Raw genomic sequence first — 23544 nt, 5'->3', positions numbered from 1 at the left:
AATGATACTGTATACGGTACCTATACTGATATGTGTCATATTTCGAGATGCATTTGATTTAAGGTATGTAGAGAATGAAAAATAAACTAAAAGACAACATTTTCAAGATGTTGAACACATTATTTGTCAGGACCGATTTTGTTGACATAATTACCACCACAAAGACAAAATCCTATTTCAAGTGCTAGTTCAATCTCTTTAACCCTCTAGGAAATATCAAGTGCATACAACATTGGTAAAAGGAGCATAAAAAACAACAATAAAACTATAAAGTTGCATTGATAATAAGTACAGTGTAATGCAAAATCATGTCATGACTTTTAAACAAAGCACACTGTCAAGTTCACAGAAGTTCAAATAGATAAGTTTTTGTTGTTATGTGTCTGGCTATGAAACAGGGCAAAGAAAAAGTCCAGGTGAAGTTAATCAAGATTTGATAAAATTGTCAGTTTACTCTGACAATGCAGATGGAAGTGTGTCTCTTTATTTGCACATGATGGTGACTGTCAGAAGTAGCAGGTGTGGGATCATTGAAGTGTCAAGAAAACACCATATAATACAAAATATCTTGTACACTTGGTTTTCATGTGGTTTCACTTTAAAGAGCATTGACCTTGACTCTACTTCAAAAGTGGTCTTACATTTCGTACAGCCACATACTTTCACTTTACAAAATATCAGTGATATTATGGAGATTGGACCATTTCAACTGCAAAAGATATATATTGATATGTCTTTTATTATTCATTTATTATTCATTCATTCATTCTATTTATTTATTTATTCAATTATTTCATTGTTTTTTCCTTGATGTTCAGAATACTTATTTAGTCATTCATTTATTTATTTATTATTTACTTATTTATCTATTAAAGTATATCATTGAAGTTCCTTGATGTTAAACATACTTATTTATTCATACATTATATTTACTTATTTATTTATTCATTATTTCATTGGTTTTTCTTTGATGCTCAGCCTACTTATGAAACCCTATAGATCACTATTATGCTGCACAATCAAGAGTACTCTCCAAATCCAAAGTAGTAAACCCTACCAAACACCAAGTACAACTTCAGTAGCATTGGCTGCGGTGCTTTCTGTTAACAGTTGAACTCCCCTGGATATGAGAGTTTAATCCTACCCACAAAATAATAAAATTCTTTCAAGCAGATCTAGTCTGCTGTACTTTCTTGACATAAATATACATGTATTCCATTGAAGTTGTCATCACTGTGTATCATAGACATTAAAAGACTACAGACACAACAAAGAGTGCTTTTACAGAAAACAATAGCAGACATAATGACCAACGCATTATGGCACATCTGAGTTCAAAGTTCATTTAAAGGCTGACAGAATGTCTTTGTTACCACTGCTACATTTCTCTGTTACAGGGCTCACTCAGCTATCGTCTATGCTACATTTCTCTGTTACAGGACTCACTCAGCTATCGTCTATGCTACATTCTCTGTTGCACAGTTCACACAGCCATAGTCTAGTTTACCACTGAGAGTTGAAGGTCAACAGGAAATCAAATCGAAAAATAGTGTCAATGACACTGTCCTCCCATTTTGCAGCGATACTAACTACTAGTACACACATGACATTGCATTCTTACAGGTTGACTAAGAAAATTCCATTGCAAGTCCCAATTAATCTTATACCCCAGCAATATGAAATGCTCCATCTCATAATGACTTTTACACGTCTGACAGAAAACAACCCTAGGATCAAGACTATCATGTTTTACAGCAATCCAACAAATACTTTAGGAGAAAATGATTTTTTGACAAAAAATGGGAAAAATTGCCCCCAAAATACAAATATGAAAATTTCACCACAATTTGAACAAATCTGACAAAGGTCAACCCTAGGATCATACATACAAGTTTTCAAGGCAATGGGATGAGTGCTTTAAGAAAAGATTTTTTGACAAAAAAACAGGAAAATCGCCCAAAAAAATACAACTTTCAAAATTTCACCACAATTTGAAGAAATGTACCTTAAGTCACTATAAAGAGCCTGCATACCTAGTTTCAACCAAATCTGGCCAGTGGTTACAAAGTTTTAGCAATTTGCAGGATTTTTCCTTTTTTCCCCTTCATTTGCATATTTTTGACTTTGACAGTCATGTTTATTTCAACAAATTCACATCTCCACCCCTCGATGCACCTGTCCATTAAATACTAAGATGGTGGGTGCTGCGATTTAGGAGTTTTTAATGTTGACAGACATACATCCGCACATAATAACTAACATACATCATAAAGACAGACAGACCATAGACCTCCAAAAAACGCGGGTCCGGACAGACAGACAGACAAACAAACAGATAGACATGCATACATGCATACATTTATTTTTACAGCTTTTAACCTCCAACAGCCGACCAACTTGTCAATATTCGCTTGATCAACTTGATACTACTGCTTATAATAATATAAATGAGAGTTAATTACATTCTAATTAAAGTAAACAAGACTTGCTTATCAACATTTATGTCAAAAAAAACAGCATATCTGTCAGGTTATAAAGACTCTTCAGCTGTTATCTTTATCAGTATTTCATCCTATTAACCAAGCACATTTTAATTTTCAAATTACCATTGCAAGTAAGTTCTGTTGAATAAGTTGAGCCTGTAGGTACTCAGAGAAAGCACACAGAAGAGACAAATGTTTGCAACTTAATAAGTTCAAGGTCATCAAAAGCATTATAAGGAATCATGTAACACTTTCATTGCACTGTTTACACAGATTGCATAATTGCTATAAATAGCACATGAGGAATCTTACAGTCCAGCTTTCCATAAAAACCCTATCACTTTGACCACTCTTTTAATTGATCACTCTATTTTTTTCCTCAAAAAGTAATTTTATTTTATCCTTACCAAGTCAACCATAAATGGAAATTGGAACTTTCTCTATCTCTATTTATTTGACCAACCTATCATGACAAACTATTATAAGCAATTTCTTTTAGATAACATACAGAGCACAACATATGACGGTTCAGAATATGTCAAAGTTGGGATTCAGGAAAGTTGCCTTTACATGTTTTAATCCTCCAAGATGGTAAGCATTTCACCATGAACTGTCAAAAAAGTTGAACATTCTAATAATTCTACACTAAAATTATTTTGGCTTTGTTGATATCCTCATTAATTCAATTATTTAAAATCATATTAATTATTTTTTCTGGGTGAATTGATAGGGTTTATACAGTACAAGAGTTACATACAATGTAAGTCAAATTCAGTTAAAACATCAATTACCGTCTAACATTGCATCATTCCTATAAATAGCACCTCAGCCTGGAACAGCACAATCATAATCTGCTCATTCACACAGGCAGTACTTGACTTTGAATGAATGACCTACTACATTTCACCTATGTACCAAATTTGAAAGCATGACAAAAAGTACCACAAAATTTGCAAATTTCAGCTTGAGTTCACAGAGTCATCTTCAGGTCACTCCTAGGAACCTGCACACCCAATTAGAAAGTAATGGCATACACAGTTTCAAAGAAGATTTTTTTAACCAAAAATGGCAAAAATTGACCAAAAATTTAAATTTGCAAATTGTGCCATAATTTTGATGAATTCTATTTTGAGTTTTCACAAGGTACCTGCACGTCAAATTTTAAAGCGATCCAACCATTGGTTTAAGAGGAAAAGATTTTTATTTAAATGGCAAAAAAGAAAAAAAAATTCATTAAAAATAGAAAGCATCAATTATTGACATCAATCTATATGTTTAAATGAGTTGGGCCCAAGGTACCTAAAACCCAAATATGACAATGATCAGATGAGCAGTTTCTGAGTTATTGATTTTTGACCATTTTCGCTTTTTTTTCTATCTCATTAGCATATCTATGGGACTAAAAATTCATTTTAACAACGGCACATCTACATCATATATGGCATCACTACACCAAAATCAGCTCAATACGTGCAGCGGTTTTTGAGTTTTTGCGTTGGACGGACAGACATCCATACATACATACATACATACATACATACATACATACAGACAGACATCTCACATACAGACTTTTTTCAACCATATAACCTCCCAATTGCCATATATGTATGGCAAATGGGAGGTAAATAAAACCAGCTGTCTTTCTGTCATTTGCATATGACCATAGTCACTAATGTATTACAAATGCCCGTACTTTACGTGCAATTTGAAATGTAAATGGCATTTCCGGGGTGTCTGATGTGAACTGTTGTACCTTATGACTGTCACAACACAGTGGCGCTGTTCTAAAAGATTGGCAAATGTCACTGAGTTGTAACAGTGTTTGAATTTGACACACAGTAAGCATTCTGATCAAGATTCATTTCACAATTATTTTACATTCACTAATATCAATTATTTATCACACAGTGTCATAATTAGCACAGTGACAACATCAACCATGGGTAAATTAACATGCAAAGCAAATCTTAGAATTGTGATTTATGTTTCATTTATTTTGATCATCAGGATGTTTGCTTTGCATTCACCACAATCATAATCATTGCTGTTAAAAATAAAACAACACTACCTTATTTACTTCTACAGAGCAAGGACAATGGGCACTGATTCATGCCATTGGCAGTACTCTGACATGATTTCTCACTGAGCTAACATAAATCGATTACTTAGTGTAAGGACAGCGATTCTAAAACTTGTGACAACTGTTCGCTGATTCAGTGACATAAAATACCTCTGGCCTGCTTCAGAAGCACTTCAAGAAAGACTGAAGTCTAACTGAGCAAATCATGTGAAGGTTGATGAAGCCATACAATTTCAAATGAAGACTACTTGTAACTTCAAGTAAATGTGAACTTTGATAGAAGCCATACAATTTCTAATCACAGGTACACAAAATGTTCCTCCTGTGATTACACATTGTTCTGTTTATGATTTCTACATTAAATTCATATTAACTTCAAATTCACTATAATCTGAAACAGTCTGAAGTCAATGCTATTTTTTCTAATACAAATGTATACAAACTGTTAGTAAGTCCATCAAAATGAGAAGAATTATTCATGTCATAATTAAAAAGAAAATTTTCATTTCCCTTTCAGCGATGTTACAGATGTGAAACACTGCATTCAGCTGACTCCCATTAGTACAGACTGGCTAGGTGTTCATGGACGGATGAGAAAGCCTCTTGGAAAATACTGAGCAAAACATCAAGAATACACTGCCACTGAACAGCACTTAATGGAATGGATGGGTGACACTAATGTGATGCAGGTCATTACATGGTAATTCTGAGAATGATGAAAACAAGTCATCGTTGATGACACAGTCCCCACTTGTTAATAATGGGTACTTTGATTACATGTCCTCAGAGAGGATAGAGTCCTCTTCATTAATTAGGTCTGTGATAAAAATACTTTGATACAGATGGCGCTCAATGGCCAAGAATGAGTTCCATGGTGATGAAAACATAAAACCAATGTAGGCCACCATCCTAAAGTTCATAAAATGAGTCAACTAGGAATTAATCAACAGGATGTTGCAAAACATTTTGCATACAATTCTAACACTTAACAGATTATCACTGGTACCATATTTCATAAAGTTTGATGCAGTATTTACAACACTATGAGATCAACATCTGTATCAACTTTCATCACATTTGACGTTGTATTAATTTGTGGCTATATCACCCTAATTAGGAAAGTTCATTACTTATGCAATTACAAATTAATTAAAATGACACTGATAAATGTCTTTTTCAATGTTAAAGCAATGTGAGCTTAACATCGGTTAACATCTGTATAAAGTTCATGAATTTGATGCAGTACATATTTCTTGACATATCAGCCTACTTACGAAACTTCAATAATTGACATGTTACTGCTACATGACGTGAAACAAATTGACGAGCATATGTATGAAATAGGTCAATGTCAACTTTGAATGATACTGGTGGAAATATGTCTGAGTTATGGCTCTGTACATGAAAACATCGTAATAAAATGGCTGCCTAGCAACCATATTGGATCGTATCACATAAAAAATCGACGTACATATGTATGACATAGGTCAATGTCCTTGTACCAACTTTGAATAAAATCAGTTGAGATATGCCTGAGTTATGCCTCTGCATATGAAAAAATCGTAACAAAATGACCACACAGCAGCCATATTGGATCGTATCACAAAACAAATTGACGTGCATATCCATGACATTGGTCAATGTCCTTGTACCAACTTTGAATAAAATCGGTTGAGATATGCCTGAGTTATGCCTCTGTATATGAAAAAATTGTAATAAAATGGCCGCCTAGCGGCCATATTGGATTGTATCACAAAACAAATCGACTTGCATATCTATGAAATTGGTCAATGTCCTTGTAGCAATGTTGAATAAAATCGGTTGAAACATGTCTGAGTTGTGCTCTGTACATGAAAAAATCATATAAAATGGCCGCCTGGCGGCCATATTGGATCGTATCACAAAGAAAATTGACGTGCATATCTATGACATTGGTCAATGTCCTTGTACCAACTTTGAATAAAATTGGTTGAAACATGTCTGAGTTATGGCTCTGTACATGAAAAAAATCGTAATAAAATAATGGCCGCCTGGCAGCCATATTGGATCGTATCCCAAACAAATCGACGTGCATCTGTATGACATATGAAGTAATCCTTGTACCAAGTTTGAATGAAATCGCTTCTTGCATCTCTGAGATATCTGTGTGAACGGACGGACTGACGCACACACACACACGCACGCACGCCCCGGACGCACGCACGGACATGACCAAACCTATAAGTCCCCCCGGACGGTGTCCGTGGGGACTAACAAAATGTGTAGTTGTGCAGGACATGCTGAGATCAGATCACTATGTTCTGACTTGTACAAGAAATGATTTGTGCATGATGGTTTAAATTTGCCGAAATCCAGTAAATGGGCCAGTACAGGACATTTTAAGGAATCACTGCCTCTCCTATACAGTTCCTTGACAATGGAAGTATGTTAAACACCTCCTCATGTATTTCTTTGTCTGGATGAGAGAGTGAGAGTGAGAGACAACAATAGAGCAATCCTCATCAAAACCGTTGCTTTACTTGCTTGATCTTTATTTATAATAGTTACTAAGTGTTCCATTGATGAACTGACATACACAAAAAGTATTATTATTGCATCACAGATAAATCTGAACTCTGGCTTAAACAATAGCGGGGAAGATTTGAGAAGCGAACATGATTTCCCTCAGTTCAGTGAGAAAACAACACAATAACACAAATTTATTGACAGCAAGATCTACAGTGAAGGCTGAGAATTCCAAGATGGAAATTGACGGCAATACATGTTTACGATGTAGTTGGCTTTTTTGACGCAGAATGTACCTCGGGGACAGATGTTTAGCCTTTCATATGTTTATATCATTTTGCTGTGTGCAGCTAGTATGGACTAATATTGAAACTAGTGGAGTAAAATAACTTTTCAGTGTATTGTTATTGTGAAAACAGAAAATTTTATTTTTGCTTCAGTAGAGTTAACAGAGGGATTGCAGCCACTTTCAGTTCTAAATGTTGGTAAATTTTAGGTAATTTGTTTCTCTGTGACCAAAATATGCATTATGACCCATGATTCTTATTCTTGATTTTGAAAATAGATGATTTAAAGTATCCCTGAGGAAAGTTTGAGCCAAATTGAAATTTTTCAGGTTTGATGAGCTAGTTTACATTAACAGCTTTTACAGTATCTCTCTATTATCCTGTACATGGGCCTGACTACTACAGTGTATGCCATGGAATGAACTAAATTGTGGTGGTTTTAAGATCAAGAAAAATTTACGCATGACATCAGAAGGTAAATTTTACTTTTCCTTTGAGCTAACTAAAGGCAATCAGTAAAAAGTGTACACCAAACTCAATCCTACACAACTTTCAATAATCATAAGGGACTGTTTTCAGGTGTACAGGCACCATTAAAGAAACATCAAACAGGGCAATGAAACAACTGAGGGAGAAATCTATATACCGGGTAGAGAAATATATTGTACTTGACCAGGGTCCCTCTATCACTACACTTACTGTAATTGTAGCACAGTTGTGCAAGCTAGCAAAATTGTACCCTCTGAACCAATGAATAGCTGCCTTGTAATGTGTGAAAGTGTTGACTGTACATTTCACACAAAAACTTCTAAGTACTCAGAGCTTATCATTGATAAAAGCAGATTAACTTAAGTGTTTGGATAAACACGTGGAACCAACACAATAGCAGCTAAGTTTTACTGGCTAATAGATACTTACAGGTTTTGCTTCCTCAGATACACCCTGACCTTTACAATCACAACTGTCCTGAGAATCTAGCCTGCATTTTATCTTTTGCAACATTCATGTTAGTATCACCTTTGTAAACGATGATTGTAGACAAACTTAAAAAAGTAAAGGACATAAAGCGGGTATGACACTATTTCATCTTGCTGACTTTTGTCACGTACCCCTTTAGGTTAATTGTGCATCATCATTTGATGAGGTGCATGTATGGGTTCACTTGAGGGGAGAGGTCAACGTTTATGTATTCTTTGAAATCCTCTTGGTTATGTGCATAACACTAGGTGGCACACATTTAAGGGGAAGTCACCAAGGATGATTTTTACATATGTGCTAGCTTTGTGGTCACTTACCCCCGGAAAAGCTATTTTCGCCATTTATAACTTGCAAGATTTTTTACAAAAAACGATAGAAATAGTACAGGAAGTTGCCCATGTAATTTGAATCATGGGAAAAAGCGCCAAGCTTGGAGCCTGCATAATGTGATATGGAAGGGACCATTTTCCCATGGGTATGGCATTGTCCACTCACCCATGCTTAAACCAGGCTGTGCGTATTTACATTATTTTTGTTTATACTGAATATCCTTGCATAAACAATGAATCACTTGTAATAAACTTTCCACTGTCAGATTTTGTGTTGCTGTTTACTACCTGTGTTACTGTGAGTGGACAATGTGGGGGCCATACCCATCCGAACATGGTCCCCTTCCATATCACATTATGCAAGCTCCAAGTTTGGAGCTGTTTCCCATGATTCAAATTACATGGGCAACTTCCTGTACTTTTTATCATTTTTTATAAAAAATCCTGCGAGTTATAAATGGTGAAAATAGTTTTCCTGGGTAAATGACCACAGAGCTACCACATATGTAAAAATCATCCTTGGTGAACTTCCCCTTTAAGGTCTGCTTGAGGTGAAGAGGTCAAAGGTTATGTGGAAAGCGGCACATCCTAGACCTGTGATCGGTGTACCATTTCAATTGCTGTTTTTGATATGAAATATTGATCCCTCACAAAATTAATAATATGACAAAGTGGAGATTATAGACACTACTTAATCAGTTTTGCTTAGTTTTAATAATTGTATATTAATGATGTGCATACGTAGCTACACAAATTGTGATGAAGTGAAACTCAAAGTGCAGTGCACTGTGCAAATTATCTGATTACATGTATTTCAACGCCCTCAACTTCACAACACAGTTTGGTATGTGTAATATTGCTTAACTTTGACATTATTACTGTGGCCCACTTGCAAATGTGCATCTCTACCTAGTGCCATTCATGTTATTATTGTTTCAGACTGTCGGACATCTGCCACTTTACGGGGTAATTACAGCTACACACATATTATGCATACACAGTAACGATTTCTAATTTGGTGCACCAGTATCAAGATAGCTGTGTTACTGATACTATAGTGATAGCCCCACGGTGGAGATTGTCTGAGAGAGTGACAACAGTTTACATCCAATACTGCAGTGAAAATGGAATTGTGTTATTTTATTATTTTACAAATACATCATTACAAGTCTTTATATCAAATCACGGTCTCATGAGTTTCAAAGATCTCTAACTATTTTTCAAACATCATGCCAACTGCACCAATGTCCTCTGCACATAACTTAAATTTAATGTCACCCATCATATTTTTCATGATAGTAATCATAGACACTCAAAAAAATTGTTGTGTCAATAACTTAAGTATAGCATGAACTCTCTTGACCTGTGATATGATTTTATGAGGTGAGTGTGTTGACTTCTTTGCATCCTGTCTGTATTGGCAACCTATCACTACAAGATGAATTAAAAAGTCGATGAAACAGCATCACCCGAGTCTAATACACACAGATATCTTTAAAATACAAAATGAACGTGTTGAGGTCTATTATTTAAGTTGATCAAGTCTTGTGCAAATTTACTTGACGGTTTGGCGGGCTTCCATGATTTAGGCTGGTCTCTTTGTTCACAGGCACAGAAAACTAAATAACATTTGATACGCTGGATGGAGGATGAAGCCCTTTAAATTTTGTATGAATCACTGCTTTCAAACGTAGATCTACCGCTCTTGGATTTCGAAGTCTCTACATTTTTGGGGTCATGATTATGATGATGTCATGATGATGAATTTCTATAAAAAAAATTGCTTCATGGTGGAAGGCGGCCGGATTACAATGTCTTCCAAGATTCAACAAAAGATTAACAATGTTTAACAGTCCTATAAATGTACTGAAAACGTGTTTGGTTTCCAAATTGTAATACTGGAATATCGTCCATTTATACTGAAACTGGGCAGATTGGTACCGGCAGCAACCTGATCCGGAACCGGCGGTCACGTCTGTGCCGCCCCCTTCGTATCCTGAAAACCGCCGGTGAGCGATTTCAAATCTACGGTCAACTTATTGAGCGTTGACCATGACATCGAACTCAGCACCTGGCATTTCTGTCAAAATCTGACCGAGCCAGAGCGGTGGGTGGCCTGAGGATGTCGCCTGCGTAATAACATTTTGCCAACGTCATTGTTATTGTCAAACAAAAGTTGACAGACCAGCTGATAGCCTGACACGGTGCACTTCAGCTGAAAACAGTGCCGATGGTACAGGAAGTGTTTGTGTTTCACTTACCTATCGAGCCAGAACGTCCATGGAGTGTTCAGGGGTACACCAGACTTATTGGTGTTATTAATTTCAGTGATTGTGTTTTGTGATAGCTCGCCAGGATCAGACATGGTCAAGTCCGAGGGTTCAATTTTCCCGAGCGTCGGTGCAGTGGCCGCCATTGTGTTGGCAGTCCGCAGCAGCAACAACCTCAGCAGAATCACGTGACAAAAACATTTTACGTCATTCCTCCATCAGGAACGAAAGCGAATAAGTAATACAGTTACAATTAAATAACAACTGTTACAGAAATGGTTGTTTCGTCGAAAAAGCAGACAAAATAGACGCATATGCATTATTTTCAAAATTTAACTTCGAACAATTGTCGTAACAAACTGAGTTATTAGCTACCATGCGAACGAAAAATTATCGATTCGACTTTTGTTTTAAATTCAACAGTGTTTGATCACAATTTGTTTACGTAAGCTTAATCCAAGTACAGTGCACTTTTTTAGTCTGAATTCCCACCCTGTTCTCTCCTTTATCAGTTATAAAAAAGCTTAGATCAGTAATCAAAGCGAAACGGTGATCTCGACCTTCCTCGATGAAAACAAGACAAGTTGAGGAGTTGACATTTTAACAGAAAGGTCACGTGACTGTATCTATATGAAGAATTAAATGTTGCTTTTTTAGTGCTTTTTCGGTAATATTGTGGCAATGTTGATAAAACAACAGAAACAGCGCGAAGTAATAATCAGAGTTAATAATTGACACAGCGAAAGGATTCTGCATCACAGGTCCAATTACAACTTGAACGATATAGAACTAGTTGAAAAACTGTTTAACCTTCCCATGTACATTTATGTGTGTTGCAATATAGCGGATATGTTGACTTTGTCCGAGATTGTCGGGTGGTTTGAAGTATTAGGCTGTGGCAAACTTTCCAAGCTGATGGATTTCTTGTTTTGCGGCTGTTATTGTAATAATTTCTCTGTATTGTTGTGGTTGTGGTTGTGGTTGTTGTTGTTGCTGCTGCTGCTGCAGAGTAAACATTAGCATAGAATCAAATATCAATACATGGATATGAGGAATGTTATATTAAAACATTCTCAATCAATATCTAGAGAATATTTCGAAATGTGAATGCTGTTTCGTCTTCAATCCGAACTCACGTTTTTCCTGTGCAAGTAGTAAGACTTCACTTGATTGATAGCTAGATATCGGATGCATTATTCCGCCGATAGCTAGGTAGAGGGAAACCTTTCGTTCCTGCGATAAGAATTCGACATGTTGAATAATTCCTTCATCGTTAGTGATCATTAGTAAGACTTTACGATGAATTTGAATAATCCTCATTTCCTGTACATACGAAGCGCTCAACTTGCCAATTTGTACTTCTCTGCCCCTGCATTAATAATGGTATGTGCCTACTACAATCAGATGAGGTCAGCGCCATCACATGATTTGCTATTGATCACGTGAAGTTCATACGGTACGTGGACATCGCACTGCACTGCACTGTGACTCTGGAAACGCAATCATGGCGGAATTCTGGCAGTTTGTTTTCATATTTCTGACTCTTTGTCTCCCAGTCGTATCAGCATTTGATGCAGGGGACGCCATTGCGTTGATACTTGGCCTCACTATTGGAATTCTTGGTATCTTCGCCTGCTTAGGTGCCTACGCACGGAGGAAAGCTGGTCAGTGATGAAGGCGAAGCGATATCCAACATGGCTGCCACCATGGACAACTAGTTGAACAGATTTGTATGTTGAAGACCGATAATGGAGAAATACTCCCTGAAATATGATATGATTGAAGTTTTATATAATCCAGACTTATACTGATACGATTCTTCAGAGCAAAATTATAGATACATTGAAGTGTGGAAGAGTAACCGACATAAACAACTTCATATGGTGTTGAGGAACATGTTGCATGCAGGGGCGTGAACTACAGCTCTCCGGCGTAGATGAATGTTTGTGCGACCAAATCAACCGATGTCTCCGATTGTAATTTGCTGATACCAGCATCCTCGCTCTTCTAATTGCAGAGTTCAAGACGGCGCAAGTAGTCCTTCGAATAACTAGCCAGTGCCTTAATTCTGCAGGCATAATTGGTATGTGCTTTTTCTATGGTGCCGTGATCCCGGAAGTAATTTAAAGCCCTCCAGTTCAATGCTCACCTACAATGGCATAATATAAGTGCATGTTGAGGTCACATGGTGAATGACGCTTTGATTTCTGTGGTGAGATGCTTGCTATAAAGATGTCATCTTGTGAAGGAGCCATGCGAGTTACCGCCTACCATCACCAAACCGCTCCAAAGGTCATCCAGCTGTCGATCCTGTCGTTGGAATGAATGCCAGACTTTCACAAGACATGCGCAACGCGAATATACACCTATGATGCCCTATGATATCGCCACCAACAACTAAAAGGAGAGTAATTTTTCAAGATATGAATCATAAAACATTCACATTTCATCAGCATGCGTTCACAAACATTGATACGAAGTGACTAAGTGATACGTCAACAATATATGAAGTTTTATAGTCAATATTGGAAAATTCAAGCATTATTTTTAATTTTTGGGTAGCCAGACCACAACGTACCTTTATGTTTATATAATTTGCTTACAAGAATTGCCTTTGTTTTGTTTTGTTCAGATAATATCAGTTCATTCATGCAAAAGTTATTATCTGTGGGTGATGTAGTATGGATAGTTGTACAGAATTTTATATCTAGTAAAAATCGAGAGAATAAAGAAAGTTAATTTTTGAAATGTATGTTTTACATGTACAGAATAGGCTACAAAATTACCAATAGACCAAGGTATATGTATAAACATGTTCACAAAAGAAATTGTAATATGCTCATTGTTTCTGGTTTTTGCATGCCATACTTTCTCATTGTTTTGTAGAAGATAACGTTTTTTTCCTCGGGCTAGAACTTGTCATGTGCAAAAATCACTTTTTAACTGAAATAATCAAAAACAATATAATCTTTCAAGGAAGGACCTATCATAGTAAAGTCTAACCAATTCTCCCATTTCCATGATCTCTACACCAGTCGAACACTTTTTGCAAATTTCACTTTGATGTAGAAATATCTTACAGAGTTCTGAAAGACGGAAAGTTTCAAGTGCCAGATTTTGCATGTGTAGAGAAAAAAGCGTTGACTAAAGATGTTTCCTACCAGATTTTTTTACTCTCTAATTTTGTTACAAATATTGCACAATGGTGTTTAAAATGATCACACACCATTGTTTCAAATGGTATATTTTATAGAATATGGATGAAAAGCTCCTTTACTTGGTAAATAAAAGCATGTAAATTCTGTTGGTTGAACTTGATCAAGGAAAAGTTCCTCCTGAAAACATGCATCTTCAACTCGCAGACTTTCCCCAAGTGTGTAATATTCATGTGTGGCAACAAAGCATTCTCAGCAGGCTTTTGAGATCCAGTTCTTTTTCTCAACTTGCCTGTCCTAATTAAAGTGTACCAATTTACCACATGTTTCAGTTTAAAATAGTATTGGCATGTTGGATGAACATCGATCTTATCTGTGTGCTGCATTGTTTTAAGGTTTGCAATCAAGATATGTATATTTTTGTGCCAGTATTTGTATGCTGGCCAGTTTGTTATCATCATGGCAAAATATGAGAAAAGTGAAAATGAACAGCTCATGACTGATGAGTCTTAATAACAAACGGATGTGCAATTCTTCCCTTTCATAGTTTAATACACTTTTCACGCAGTGGCTTTTCTGGCAAAGCAAGGATTGAAATGCTAACCAGTTCCCAGAAACTTTCACAAAGTTGGTATGATAACTATACAATGGTTAGATAAATTTAAATGTTCGAAATCTCAGATCAGAAACGTCATACGGCAAAACAGGATCATCCACAATGAGTTTAGCAACCAAAAAATGATAAAATTGTGTATTTGCTCGCTATCCAGTTTTGTGCGATGATGCGCTGTCACTACTATCTGAAAGAAAGCCTAACATTTGGTATGCAGACAGTCCTTTTTTTCGCTCAGTACACAGTGGAAGTCGTTGAGCCACTCGGAAAATCTACTAAAACATTTGAATACTTTTTATGTTATATGTAACTTTTACATTGGTCATGCAAAGTTCACGATAAATATGAACTTCAGTAACCGGAAGGTATAGCAAGTTTTCCTATGTTGCTTAAAATTTTGTAAAAAAGTGTCAGTTTGAGGAACTAAAATCTATCTTTTGTTTTCAATCTGGCTTAGAGAACTGCAGTCAGGTATATTATCGTTGACCGAATATGGAGACCAATAATTTCCAGGTCATGAATTTGATTATCTTCCCTGAAGGCTTGTAAGTCTTTTGAAGGCTTTTGCAATGACGCGTGTTCAAAATTTTAAAAAAGACCAGAAAATGCAAATGAGCCGTCTAAAATAGTCTGATAAATGCCTCTTTCGCTTTCATTCTTGAACTTTTTGTGGATACGCCAGTTTTGAGAACTGATCTCCCGCTTTCGTTTTCAATCTGGCTTTGGAAAACTAACCACGCCTAGGTGCTGTATCATTGGGTAGAAATTTAATCACTGTGTTGTGATCTGTCAAAAATAATGGCATGCTGGTCTAAGACAATCAAAATTGAAAAATGGCTAAATGCCACTATCACTTTGATTACAAAAAATTCTTTCTGAGGAATGCATGACTTTCATAGCTCTTACGGTAGTAATGTATTGAGTTGAAATGTTCATGATTGTCACGATTTCATTGGATTCGAAATAAAATTTGAGGTATGTTGTATGACACAATTGCTATGATGGTATCTTGAAATGAACTCGTGTTCTCAAACTTAAAAATGAAGAGAGAGACGCGGTGATTTAGCTTTAATTACTTGATCGGGCAGAAATAGTCATACCCGCCAATCACGCCGTGCTGTGAACATGACAACCCCTTGGCGACAATTACACAATCAAAAGACTTGATACACTCACATTGTGAGGACAGATATACATGTATGGACCCACAGTCCCTATAGAGGGACTGTGATGGACGTAAAGTAGCTGTAAGTCATGCCTTTTGTTTCGGGGCAGCAAGGGTGCATAGTGATCACATGACCGGACATCATAAATGCGTATATTTTGCATGCATCTAGATGCATGTGTGGAGATTACGTACTGTGTATGTGTATGTAGTGGATACCTATATCATAGAGTCTATGTGTATTAATAAGTATAAACTTTACGATATTTCTCCAGCAATACAGTTTGGAAAAGAACTATGAGTTTTGAAGCCAAGTTAATGGGACAGAGGCAGTAAATTATGATATTTTCGTCGTTGCAATAGATTTTTGTCTATCCATTCTACGTACTTTCTAAAGACATCCAGGTTGGATTAATTTAAGGGGCACATTGAGAACACGGTGCCTAATCTCTCATTATGATCAAAGTAAAACATTCATCCCCCACCCCTTCGTGTTATATTGCTGTTATGATGAATACTATGTATTCGAAAAAGATTTTTCTGGAACTTAACCAGTCCATGGCAACTCAAGAATTAAATATGGAAATACTTGTAATTGAAATAGGTATGTCTTGAGTCTTTTCACAAATAGACAGTATTGTGAAAAATTCACCATCGTTTACACAATACACAAAGCCAACATGCCTAGGAACATGTCAATTAAATTTGAAAACTGTTGGACTAGCATTTTACGAAAAATATGATGTTCTAACAAAGAAAGAGAAACCTACTCTAAAAATTTACATATGCAAATTTAATAGTAATTTTCACAAGGGAAAATCAGATCACTCTTAGGAGCCTATCAATACCTTTGAAAGCTATTAATCAAGAAGTTCTGAAAAGATGTTTTGGCAAAAAATGACAAAATTAGGCTCATTTTTTACATATTTAAATTTCGTCATCATTTGGATATATGTTAAATAATTAGGTCATCCTAAAATCTGACAACGAAACCAAGACCTTTCAGACAAGTCGTTTTCCTGAAGAGAAAATCTTTAACAAAAATGTATTGCAACATTATGCTAATTTGAACAAAAATATACAATGCAGTGTCCCTACCAACATATATATACCAATTATCAAAGGAATAGCTCAATCAAAAACGAAACTTTGAAATAATGAAAAATCATTATAATTATTATAAAAAATGTCATAATTCTGCAAGTTATATCGATGAGATTCCACTCAGTTCTAGATGATTACCCAAACATTCCTCATACGAATGCTGGTTACATTCAGTGTAATGATTTTTCGAGTTATGAGCTCCAAATATATGGTCTACAAACGGACGGACAGACAGACTAAGACACACATAGCTTGACAGAGTGATAACATTGCCCCCCCCCCCAACCTTACTGTGCCTCCGGCACACGAGGGGGGCGCTCAAAAATGATGGAGTTTCCTTGGAGGCCGCTGTCCTCAGGTCCTTTATCTTATTTTTTGAAACAACTGTACCCCTAGGATGTTGTTGATTTGCAACTTAATATAATTCAGTCTGGGCATGTTTTTATCATCTGCCTCAAGAAATTTGAGTAAAAGTTTAGGACGGAAGGACACAATAAATCATACCAAAATGTTGCCTTTGTTATCCGTCGTCATTCTTACTACGTACTTGCTGTTTCTTTTCCGTCCAAAAGATGGATTTAGTATTCCATAAACTATGTACCTGCTGAATGAGAAATTAAACATCAATATTTACACCCTATCCATACATGTACACTTGTATACCAGTACATTTGTAACAATACAATGCAAGACCTGCCCTTTTCGTTTGTTTGTTTGTTTGTTTGTTTGTTTTTTGAACTTTTCACTGTTTCATCCGATTAAAACTATTTTCAGGCTATTTTTGTGGTATATATATTGTTTGTTCTGTATTTACCTCACACCTTGCTAGTTTGCTAATACACTGTAAAGCTACCGAGTTACCAAATGTGGAAGAAATTAGCGGCCGGATTATTAAGCCAACGCCCGGCATTCCCATTTAGTGGTATTTTAGCATTTCCCGTGACGAGACAGTATGGAAATAGATTGATGTGCAAAAGTCTAGATAACAATTTACTTGCAAGGATATCTTACATTTCATGATATTTCTTCACCTTGTATCGACTGATTTAAGCAGTCTTCTGTTCTCTCTCTCTCTCTCTCTCTCTCTCTCTCTCTCTCTCTCTCTCTCTCTCTCTCTCTCTCTCTCTCAGCGTAGATCGGTATGACGTAAACGGTGTATGCACGTAATTCTTTACATCTAAGAAACGCATTTTTGTTGCACAATCTCAGACGCTCACTGAAAACATTACAGAATACTACATTCTAAATCGCAAAGAAAATGTCATGTATAGCGTACATGTTTCAGAACTATGAAAGCAATTCAATTCAGCCAATTCATCCAAGAGTATGCATATTAAATCGGAGAATGGAACTCTAGTTCCAATTTTTCAGGGGAAAAGATTTTTTGCCCATATGATACTTTCTGGTCATAGAAACCTTTTCTCCTTTCTGGAAACCTTTTACTTTCAGAAGAAAATCCCTCAGCCATCTCAAGGAATAATATGGTCTGCAGAGTAGGACGACATGGCCCATCTGCGATCCTGTGAGCCTCAGCTGTGTATCAACTGTTCAAATTTTCGGTGTGGGGTTACATTTATGAACGGAAGAACTGTGGAAGTTAATTTTTAGCATCATGTAAAGGAAGTCAACTGGAAAATCCACTGTGTGGACATGTCCACTATCTCCCTTTGACAAAAGGAAAATCCCAGTCAATCTTCTTTCAGTAGGTTAAATTCTTTTTATACAGTTGGTAGACACCCCTAGCTATAATATGGGTTCGCGACGTATTTTTACCGCCACACTTGAAAAATTGCCCGTGATGTTATAAGAGATAAATATGAATAGGTGGACTTTATTCGGCCATTCAAAATGAAATAGGACCGCGGCAATACGTTTCAATAAATGATTGTACTTTTTCGACGTACTGTTCCTTTTATCTTCCTACCGGGTGTTTGCATGAGACACATCGACCTATCCAGGACAACAAAGAATGTCCTGATACCCATAGCGCTGACGGGTTCAATAAGTCAGAATGCCCAAATAATTACTCCGTTGCAATCTGTACAGGGCGATGATATTCTTGTGGCGTTGTCGCGTTTTAGGGCGTTCAACTGGGCCACTCGAACTCGTAAATGAGATATCGCTCGGGACTAGATTACCTTGTCTTTATACGACCTGTGGTCACGATGAGAACCCATGACTTTCTTGCCCGCAAAAATTTAACATCTTTTGATTGTCCATAATGGGTCAAAATCACTAAAATTCCCTAGATTTACCACGAGATGAATGACAGATGTGATGTAAGCTTACATGATTTCTGATTTTTAAGAATGATAGAATAATCACTTAAATGTGAAATTGGAAGCGTTGACTCCAGTAAAATAATTACGAATTAACCCGATTCCTACTGTGGGTCGCACAGCTGTCAGGAACGACCCCAGGTGGCGCGGAGAAAGAGATTCGACATGAATAGGATAATTGAAATGTCGCCCTCTAACGGTCTCATTAAGCTGACCGCTGCCGAGTGCTACTGGGCTTTTTAACAGATGCCGTGACAAAAGAGTTGCGACTGCGCACTGGTAATCTCGTTCCTCTTTTATGATCTGGAAATGAAGGATGTCGATGTAAAAAAAGGATAACATGTCTGCCTAGCTCGATTCAGAAAGGAGTGGAGAGACTCAAATCTCGTCGAATCCATCGAGGGATTGTTCCAGCGACGTGATCGGGGCGTCAAGGCTGTTCTAATTATTATTGCACCCGACGGAATGTAAGCCACCGCTGTTGTGAGGCCATCGGTTATAGCACTGATGGAGAGGAATCGCCTACATCGTCATGGTTTGAACGTTGTGGTAAGTCTCGACATTGAAGAAACTATATTAGGCTGTCCTTCGAGCCGCCATAGCGATCAGCACGGAGACAAAACGCAGAGCGTTAAAAGCGAGGATTTTCCCCTGTAGATTATTTGCATGCAATGGGAAAAACGACTTGGCTGTTACCAAATACTGTTGTTCGTACTTGGTTAGGGTGAAAGCCGGATGCGACAGTGTGTGGTGTTTATCGAAACTAGACTCTGAACATGTACAGGAAATTTGGACCGAATCTTGTCGCTGATGTAATCGAAATTGCACGAATAAAAAAAAAAATTCTCGATAGTGATATTTGACATGTACATAGTGAAAATATACAGGTTTGCGTTTTTTACTCAGTCGACTGGCAACACAGACGAAGAAAAATTAATGTTGTGATATAACGCTGTGTTACTGGCCGATGGTGTCAGTCTTCCGACGTGCCGAGAATAACTAATGAAAAGAGCGCAGTCTTTCCTTAGCCAATTAAGTCTGTGCCGAGCTTCATGCCTGCCCTGCGTTTCTGTCTTAGGGGCGCCCATGCGATAAAAGCAGCAAGCCTTGCTTGGCGATTTAACCAGATCATCAATACGTTTCAGCGAAATGGAGAGCCAAATGAGAAACATTTGTTATTCATTAGAAGAGAACGGGAATGTTATCGATCGGAAGCAAAGTGGAATTTATCTTCGGCTGGTGAGACTAGTTATTGCAATGTAGCTGGCTCGTCCGTTTTTGTCGAAATATTTGAGCAATAAGATATATTGTGCTGAATTTGCCATCTCATTTTTGGCAAGTATAGAGATTTTGCATGGTGTCGGTGTAGGGCCCATGAGCGCGATCAGATCACGGTGTGGGCGTTCGCATAATGTATGTACATGCATGTATATGTAGCCAGGAGAAATTGAAACTGATCATCCAGATTTACATGCGATACGGTCAATGGAGGCAAAATACACGCCGTGGAGCCGATATCGAGAATCGGTTGTCCGACATACATGTATAAACCTAAACACCTACACACTGTCTCACGTTAGTTGGATATTCGAACAAAACTGTAGATGAAAATAACATTGCTGTTGTATTGACCCCCGATCGCCTCGTATCAAGGCGCTCATGTCCTGCCGACCCGCTAGGCCTAATGGGTATCAAAAATTGCCTTCGGCATGGTAATTGCATTGCATGTCGTGGTACAAATGTGAATATTTTTTCCCTTTCTTTTTTTTCCTACAATGTTTAGATATCGGTGACAAAATGTGACTGGGCAGACCGACAAAAATGCCAGCTGAGGCGACATCGTGTTGTGCAAAATACGTGAACAATTACAATGCTTGTGTGCGGGTCGGTTGAACGGTGATAACGAGGTCGCTGCGAACTGCGGTGCACATCTTCTACATGATTATGCTATTGAACTCAACTACCAGTAAAATGTTCGACAATGAAACGTCGCCAGCGACGATGTCGACAACCACCGTCGTGACGGCTATGGCCGGATTAGCATGCAATTTCGACGTGGACTCAAAAATGACGTACAGCGCATCGCAGAACGACATGGCAGCGCTGAAAACCTTCACCGTCGGCGTAATTATCCTGCTCTCTGTTTGTGGCAATGGGCTCATGTGCTGCATTGTTGTGAGGGACAAAAGCCTGCATCGCCCGCCATTTTACTTTCTGCTCAATATCGCTCTTGCCGATATGCTGCGGGCCCTTCATTGTCTCTCGTTCACCGCTTCGGCAGTGTCGCAGGGCGGTTGGCTACACAGTAAGGCCGTCTGTCAAGTTGTGGCATTTTTCAATGTTCTGTTGACGTTCGGATCGGTATTCACGCTGTTTGTGCTCGGCATCAGTCGCTACGCCGTTCTTAGGTATCACAAGTTCCATCGTTTAAAGATGACTTTCCTCGCCTGTTTGTTGGTGATCCTCGTAGTCTGGGCGCTTGCCATAATAATGGCCTTCCCACCCATTTTCGGACTTGGAAGCTACACTTACATCGTTCGTGAGTACCAGTGTAGTTACGATCATCGATACTACAAATCGAACGATACCCTCGGCTTCATTCTTGTTTTCGTCATTTCTGTATTCCTGACCCATTTGATGTACCTCAAAATTTTAATATTTCTCCGAAACCATCGCAAGATGTGCCCGCTGAATTTTGTGCCGGCGAACTCCACCAACTGGACGTTTTATGGCCCCGGTGCTACGGGACGTGCTGCCGCAAACTGGGTTACCGGTTTCGCTGGTAACGGACCTCCGCCACCGACCCTTATCGGGTTCTCGCAGTACGCCCGGCGATCGCACCTTCAGGCGCATTTCAAGCGCGAGTCGGAGACCACGCGGACCATGTACATAATCACAGCGGCGTTTATAGTATTCTGGCTTCCCTACATCATTTACAACTATATCGTCATCTTCGTGGAGGACTACCGCTTCTCCGAGACGTTCGTGGCCATGGCAACGTGGATGACGTATCTCCAGGTGTGCGTCAATCCGTTGATCTGTTTCGCGGTGGATCGGAACATGAGGAAGTCCCTGCTGACCGTGATAAGCTGCATCAAGGGCCGAAGTACGTGGCTCAACAACGAGAGACAGCAGGCGTACCAATACACGAACGAAAGGTGACGGAAATGCCCTCGTATCTGCCTCACTCCGCGTGTTTTTTTCTTGCCAGCAAGACAGTATCGATGTTCCAATCCGTGTAAGAAGATTACAAACTTCGAGACTGGAGGATGTGACACACGTTGCCTCGTTGATAAGCGATTACACATAGCAACGCCAGGATTGACAAATATGATGGACCGACAATTCATCATGAGTCGACACTGATCAATTATAACTGATAAATTAACAAAACAGAAACAGGCCCAAATGAAAAATTATCACATCGTGTCACTTAATTGACGCCAATGAAGAGATTCATTACTGTGGAAAATGATTAACATAATCATTGTAAAGCATTTCATTTTTGATGAGTGGGACGTTACCAGAATTTGAGTAAGACGTGTCAATATCCAGAAGCACTGCACTTTCTTATCTCGACAGAGTAATATTTAATTCGCCCAACGGGTATATACTGTTATATTTCATCGTTCACCGAAGATTCCTATTCAAAGATATACGTGTTACATCTCGCAGTGCAATACATTAATTGATGTAGAGAATTGTAGTTTTTGTATGTTGTGAAAATTTTATATTACATTACGCATTGTAGACTGTGGTGTGTAAGATTGTAAACACAACCTATATATATATATATATATATATATATATATATATATATATATATATATATATATATATGTACACTACATCTGATCGTCATTACACTGGAAATTATATATATATATATATATATATATATATATATATATATATATATATATATATATATATATATATATGGCAACCAGCTGGGATTCAGATCAACATACATTATTTGTTATGTACTGTTTCGATTCCCCATTCCCTCGGCAAGATAGAACTCTTGCTTCGACGTTGCAACGGTCTTCATCAATAGCCACGTGATTTATCGTGCAGTATATGCAAATGTAGCACCTCATTTCGGAAAGCAGGGAAAACAATCAGGCTTGAACCAGACTTTACCATATCTTTGCCATTTACTAACTTGTGAAATAATTAAGATTGTTTTATTTCTGCAAATCACGTTCAGATTTAAAAAAGGCTCGTACCTCTTCTGTAATTGTCGTATCATGTTGTCTTGAAAGTGTAGCCGTAGTAAGTTAGAATGTGTGC

At 37.6% G+C, this 23544-nt stretch overlaps 2 protein-coding genes across 2 annotated transcripts in view; one reads left to right on the top strand and one right to left on the bottom strand.

Annotated features, from left to right (window-relative positions):
* Positions 1-11124, bottom strand: part of LOC139135420 (eukaryotic translation initiation factor 4E type 3-like) — a 28715-nt gene extending 17591 nt beyond the window's left edge. Inside the window, exon 1 of the mRNA XM_070702798.1 lies at positions 10927-11124. Coding sequence (XP_070558899.1) covers positions 10927-11081 — 155 coding nt within the window. The 5' untranslated portion in view covers positions 11082-11124. The remainder of the gene's footprint in view (positions 1-10926) is intronic.
* An 8368-nt stretch (positions 11125-19492) lies between these two features.
* On the top strand, positions 19493-22999 carry LOC139135419 (probable G-protein coupled receptor 173). The gene is made up of 2 exons (XM_070702797.1): positions 19493-19800; positions 21035-22999. The coding sequence occupies exon 2, from the start codon at positions 21190-21192 to the stop codon at positions 22411-22413; it is 1224 nt and encodes a 407-aa protein (XP_070558898.1). The 5' UTR covers positions 19493-19800; positions 21035-21189; the 3' UTR covers positions 22414-22999.
* The last annotated feature ends 545 nt before the right edge of the window (positions 23000-23544 follow it).

The sequence above is a fragment of the Ptychodera flava genome, chromosome 6 (genome assembly GCF_041260155.1).
Source record: "Ptychodera flava strain L36383 chromosome 6, AS_Pfla_20210202, whole genome shotgun sequence".
In the NCBI taxonomy this organism is placed as follows: Eukaryota; Metazoa; Hemichordata; class Enteropneusta; family Ptychoderidae; genus Ptychodera; species Ptychodera flava.
Note: the sequence above shows the minus strand (reverse complement) of the source record. Positions and strands in the feature narration are given on the sequence as shown.